The 6,581-nt window shown below is 43.0% G+C and overlaps 1 protein-coding gene across 1 annotated transcript; it reads left to right on the forward strand.

Annotated features, from left to right (window-relative positions):
- Positions 1–464: 464 nt before the first annotated feature.
- Positions 465–5,263, forward strand: LOC121545521 (polyhomeotic-like protein 2). The gene is made up of 7 exons (XM_041856104.1): positions 465–576; positions 1,215–1,423; positions 1,639–1,768; positions 2,485–2,596; positions 3,502–3,628; positions 3,786–4,068; positions 4,550–5,263. The coding sequence occupies exons 2-7, from the start codon at positions 1,271–1,273 to the stop codon at positions 4,702–4,704; spliced, it is 960 nt and encodes a 319-aa protein (XP_041712038.1). The 5' UTR covers positions 465–576; positions 1,215–1,270; the 3' UTR covers positions 4,705–5,263.
- The last annotated feature ends 1,318 nt before the right edge of the window (positions 5,264–6,581 follow it).

Consider the following 6,581-nt stretch of genomic DNA (forward strand, 5'->3'; position numbering starts at 1 on the left):
CTGCTTATGGACATCTTGTGACAGCTGAATTAAATAATGTATTTGTCAGAAAAACTTGCTATGTCTGACATATAATGAACATTGTCTTTACCATGTATGGCGTTTTTTGACATAATGACAAGATATTAAAACATTTGAGGCCCTATACCTCTAGGCCCATAGCTCAAAAGTTTAGAAAATTCATCTTTCAACAACATTTCCCATTCCAATGATTTGTCTCTAAATCAAGGAAAATGTTATTTTTACATACTGGCTTTCACTTCTGTTTTACCACTATATTTCTCAAATAATGTGGTAGATTAAACTGGAAAGGAGTGGGAGAGGAAAATAGTCAGCCATTCCAACCAATCAGAGAGGAAGTCCGTTTGAGATACTCTCTGCCATTGGATCACATTCCAAATAGCATGGGCCAATGGTGGGGGCGCTTTATTTTCTATTCACTTCCCGCATACAAAGGGGATTAAAGTGTGTACTGTGTGCTTGCTGCAGGGGTAATAGGGACGGAACAAACAGAAGACGGCACGTTAAAACGCTGGAATGATTGCATTGTTTGTGTAACTTCTACTAATGTAACGGGTGCGTATTTCCACGGAATATTATAGTTTTTTTTAGCACATTATTTGTTTGCTTCATGTTGCCTAGGCAGAGGGGATATGAAAGGAAGGGTTGTTTGGAGCAGTGGAACAAAAGAGTGTTCTTTCGCTCGATGTTGACCATTGTCAGGGCGCTTGAATCAGTTATCAGAGGCCCTATATTTGTAATTTCTTGTGGCGGGTTTCTTGATTTAAATTGGTGTTCAAACGTGGTCACATTTAGTTTTAAGCAGATGTCGACAAAACCTTTGTATTTTGTTATTATTGATTAACAATACGAATGTGGGATAATCAACAACTTGCGTAATGATTAGTTGTTACAATACACATTCTTTGTATGAAATAGATTATGTTGACAAATAGTTTTGTAGGCCTAGATGTAGAATTAAGCGGGGAGGAAAGTAAACAAACAATTTCGAAAGTGGTCCAGATATTCTGCTGGAATCATTCTCCGTTGCGTAAAATTTTCCCAGATTCATCAACGACATGATTGGTCATTCACTTTTTAACTATTTTATTTTTGTATATATCAGTACCGACTCCTGCATGATGTCAGTCAACATTTGACATATAAATATCTAATTTTATTTACTCGCATTCGAATATTATTATTCCCTGTAGGTAAGGGAGACGCTGAGGGGCTGAATGCGCAACCAGGTGCAGGCTCGCTTCCAGTCATGACCTCGGGGAATGGGAACAATGCGCCAACGGTTACCGGCAGCACCCCGCATAATGGCGAGAGCAAACCGCCCCAGGCAATAGTGAAACCCCAGATCCTCACCCACGTCATTGAGGGATTTGTGATCCAGGAGGGAGCCGAGCCTTTCCCTGTAAGTAGTAGGATAATGAAGAAGCTTTCCATCCACTGGGCACATGGCTGTTCAGAAACACACAACACATTTGTGAGGTGGGCAAGTTAGCCCTGTCCATGAGACGGAGTACACTTCCCTCTAGTGGACAAAATTAGACTAAAACCTCCATTCTGCACTGTTCAACATTTTACTATGGGTGTAAAGCAGCATGTGTGAAGTGTCTGTCCTTTCAGGTGGAACGTCCGTTGTCGTTGCTGATCGAGAACCTGAAGAAACACAAACAGCAAACACATTCTGACTCAGAGAAGACTACCTCCTTCAATAACGCCACAGACTCTGAGATGGAGGACTTATCACACCAAGGTAAAGGGCCAGCCAGGAGGACATAGGACTGCACAATGAATTGAATTCACATCAAAATTGCAATACTGACATGCCATATCCCATATTGCAAGATATCCATATCGCATGCAATATTTTGAAATGCTACTCAGCCGCGTGTAAAGTCAGTTTTTATAGTTTACTCCGTTTGTCGTCTCTCTCCCTCTCATCTTGCGGCTGCTTCCCACACATACCAAGCCCTGCCCACTGTCACGCAAGCAGCGCAGTTCCTCCTCCTCGCTGTTAGATTCACTATAAGTTTGCATGATGTTCTTATAGGTCAAATGCAGTCAACAGATTGTACCAAACAAGAATGACGCTACTTTCCATTTTATGTTTTAATATAAATGTCTATTTCTATGATTCCAGTTCACCCAAGTATTTTGATCTATATCGCAAGTCAAGTTTTTTTGCCCATATCGTGCAGCCCAAGGAGGACATCTTGCTTGGCCCACTCTATAAACCCAGAAGTTTCTCATTGTGTCATTGGCTACCTGGCTTCAGAATCCCACCTCTGCTGGAATTTCATTGGCTCATTGTTTCACAATTGTTTGCACAAATTGGCACTTGGATATGTAGCCATGCCACTCACTCACTGCCTGTCATGCCAACTGGGATTCAGTGTTAATACCCACCTTATTTTTTACCACTGCATCCCTGGTTCCCATTTGTTGATGTGTGACTGTGTTGCTGGGCAGAGCTGAAGCAGCAGGAGGAGCCCACCCTGACGTGTGAGCTGTGTGGCAGAGTGGACTTTGCCTACAACTTCAAGAGATCCAAGAGGTTCTGCTCCACAGTGTGTGCCAAACGGTAAGGCCTGGGTAGAGAAGATGCTGGGACTGAGATCTGGGGTGTATTCATTAGGCACCAAATGGAACGCACGGACTGTAACAGGGAGGGACTATTTGAACTTGTCCAATTTTCTTTTCCCATTGTAAAAGGTTTTGCTAAGGTGTGGTCTAATGCAGTGGTTGCCAAACTGTGGGGCGCGGCCCCTAGTCCGGCTTTAAACTTGAAAGTTGTAATATTAGAATGCACAAGGTGCAATTTTGAAATTGGGTTGTGCATCATCAGTTCCTCTTCATGTTAGTCATTGCATACCTTAGAGCTATTTAGAACTTGTCTAGATCAGCTAGCCCATGTCGGCTAACGTTTTCTTTTTTGCCCATAGATATTGCAATTTTTTTTGTCAACCAAATACAGTATCACATGAATACACATCAGACATGGCAAAATGTATAGAATTGCAAGAACATTTGCTGTAAAACTGCAAAATGTTATTTGCACCCCATGACAAAATGTGTAGAATTGCAGGAAATGAGCTTCAAACCTGCAAAGTTCTCTCCACCAACAAGAGGGATGTGAACAGTTTGTGTCATGAACAGTGCTTGTGCCCATAGAAATAGACGTGGTGCGTGCAGGGGTGACGCGGGATGTTCCCCAATGCTGGAAGGGGGGCCCAGAGTGAAAAAGTTTCAAAATGACATGTTTGTCAGCAGTTGTTGCTGTAGTATCTGCAGCAGTAGTACACATGTACGTGCAGAAATAACAAATGAATAGCTTGTTCTTTACTTTAGCCTATAATTTGTTTCTCCGATTTGTTTTGAGTAGATCCACAATTAAACGGCTTGCTCAGCTTCTGACATACTTGATTACCCAAGTTACTTGTTGATACATTGTCCACCCCCCCCCCACCTCATTTCATTTTTGTGCAGGTATAATGTGGGGTGTACAAAGCGAATGGGCCTCTTTCCAAATCGACAAACCACCATGGAGAAACTGAAGAAGCAAAGAATGTTGGATGGAAACCAACAGAAGTCAAGTTCAGAAACCAAAAAACAGGTGAAACGGCACTGTTCAAAATAGAGAATAAATACGTTATTTGACTTTAAAAACATATTTCCGTTGAGGCCCTCTTTCTGGCTAGAATGGCAAGGCAGGTTGAAGCAAACCTGTCCCATATGATAACTTAAAAGCTAAACCCTTCCTGTGTTTTCAGACTCCCACCACTGGCCAACAAACTGGCGGTGGGTCGTTGACGTCCAGCCACCCCTCTCACGGGGAGTCCAGCCAGTGTTCGGACATGTCCAGCTACGATGGTCCCCCTTCGCCCCCCCTGTCTGCTGCCAGCTTCGGTGCTTCCAGGCCCCAGGTGGGCGGAGGGCCTGAGCACATGGAGGGCTATGGACAAAAGCTGCCCCTCCTCTCCCAGCACTTCCTGCCCAGCAACCCAGCCAAGTGGAACGTGGAGGACGTCTACGAGTTCATCTGCTCCCTGCCAGGTTGGCACTGCCACATTTGCCACATACCCCAACAGATGCTTAATATCAGCCAAAATGGTGGAGTAGCAGTCCCATACAGCAGTGGTCACCAACATTGTTATTGGATATTCAGGGTGTGCAGGCTTTTGTTTTGCCCAGTAGTTAAACACACCTACTTCAGCCAACAAACTTTAGTCTTTTGATTAGTTCAAATCCAAATTAAATCAAACTTTAGTTAAAGAGGCTAAAGTTTCAAAGTTTATTTTGCACATGATACAGCAGGTGTAAAACAGAGTGAAATGCTTACTTGCAAGCTCTTTCCCAGCAATGCACTATGAATCATGGGTATCGGGTCCAGGAACAAGATTGGTGACCTGACCTCTGTCATAAATCAAGTGACAAAGGAGGGATGTTTAGAAAAGACTTGCCTGAAACCTGTTGGTTGTGTGTAATGTTATTTTCTTTAAGCTAATTGACGAGTGGCCGTTTGATTTGTTCCCAGGTTGCCTGGAGATAGCCGAGGAGTTCCGCTCGCAGGAGATCGATGGCCAGTCCTTGCTGCTGTTGAAAGAGGACCACCTCATGGGCACCATGAACATTAAACTGGGGCCTGCGCTCAAGATCTTTGCCCAGATCAGTATGTTGAGAGACTCGTAGCCCCTCTCTGGAGTCGCTAAACACTGCAGGAAAAGACAATGTTCTCTGGACCCCTCAACTCTGACCATGCTCAAGCCTCCCACTGTGGCAGGTGGGTTCCAGGGTGGTGGCGGATGGACGAAGGGTGTGTCTCTGTCCCATAGAAGATGATTGTCTATAGGATATTGACAGCGCTATCGAAGTTTAGAGCTTTGACTCTGTGGACGTCTCCTATGCCATGCAGGAACCGTTAGCTACTGTATGAGTTGTACTGTGGATGGTGTACTATGCACAAGTAGCTCACCCAGCCAGACTCCAAGTGGACAACAAGGTGGTACTTTAGTTCAGAAATGCCATAACTAGTAGTCAGTTTCTAAGAATTGTGAGATAGTTGCATCGTATAACTTTTCCATAGATAATATATTTTTGGTTCTTGACTGGAAGTTGGTGTTTAGGGCATTTTGGTCTTGGCGGAAAGTGGTTGAATACCTGCCTAGGACTGTATTTTACAGTTCATGCCTTGAATAGGATGTAATTAAGTATTTTTTAAAATATATAAATTCAACAAAATATCCTAAGACATTATTGCATCCTTGTTTTCTTTTTAAAAGATCCAGTGTTTTGAGTATTGCAAATTGGAATAACTTTGTTCACTTTCTCAATTTGCACCTCATTTATTGTCCTGTCAATATTCTTTCTACTTCTGTGAAGGCCATTTTCAAAGGGACAAGTTGTAACAATATGTAATAGTCCACATATGTCAGAGTCAAGGCCCGCGGGCCACATCCGGCCCGCGAGAAGGTTTTTTACGGCCCCTGGGATGATCTTGATTTATTATTAGAACCGGCCCGCAGACCGCAGCAAGCCGGCAGCCCGCAGATCTTTTACACGCACCAATACTACATTTCCCACAATGCAACGGTGACGCACCGAGCAGTAGGCTGCTTCATTTCAATATTTATTGGCACAGCAGTCGTCAGCATCACAGTAAAATTAACTTTCAGATACCCATCAAAAATGGCAAAACGGAAGGTGGACACTGAGAACCGGGGTTTCAAACAAGGTGGGAGTCGGAGTATATGTTCACGGAGGTAGCTGGAAAACCTGTGTGTCTTCTGTGTGGAGAAAGTGTGGCGGTACTGAAAGAGTATAATCTGAGACGACATTATGAAACGAAACACGCGGACAAAAACAAGAATATGGACATGGAACAAAGGCTACAAAAGGCAGAGGAATTAAAACGAGGCCTCAAATCTCGACAGGCTCTGTTCAAAAAAGCCAAATCACAAGGCCAGGCTGCTGTCAAGGCCAGTTTTATTTTGGCAGAAGAGATCGCTAAATCAGCCCGGCCATTTACGGAGGGGGATTTCATCAAAAACGTTTCCTCCCGACACAATGCCCCAGCTGCGCATCCAGGCTGCTCAAACGTTGTCTATGTTTGGCAGCACATACCTGTGTGAACAACTGTTTTCTTTGATGAACCTGAACAAAACATCACACAGAAGTCGACTTACTGCTGAACACCTCCACTCAATTCTGAGGATTTCCTCAGCTCAGAGCCTTACCCCGAACATTGATGAACTTGTGGAAAAGATGGGACACCACCAAGTATCACCCTCAACCTCAAACAAGTGAACATTACTGTGCAATCACATATTTAGAGTTTTTACTCAGTTCAAGTTTAAAAGTTAAAGTTTAATATTTGTTTTCACTGCATGTTACTTCTCCTTAAACAAAGTGTTGTTTTTGATTAATAGATTTTTGCACTTTATTTTATTGTATTTCAATCCAATTATATTTTAAAAATATTTCAGTTGAGTGGATGATAGAAAATTGCTATTATTGTTTTTTTCTTTGAAGTAAATTTAGCCCACTTTTGCTAAAATAGAAAATATAGG

This window comes from Coregonus clupeaformis, chromosome 30, assembly GCF_020615455.1.
Source record: "Coregonus clupeaformis isolate EN_2021a chromosome 30, ASM2061545v1, whole genome shotgun sequence".
Lineage (NCBI taxonomy): Eukaryota > Metazoa > Chordata > Actinopteri > Salmoniformes > Salmonidae > Coregonus > Coregonus clupeaformis.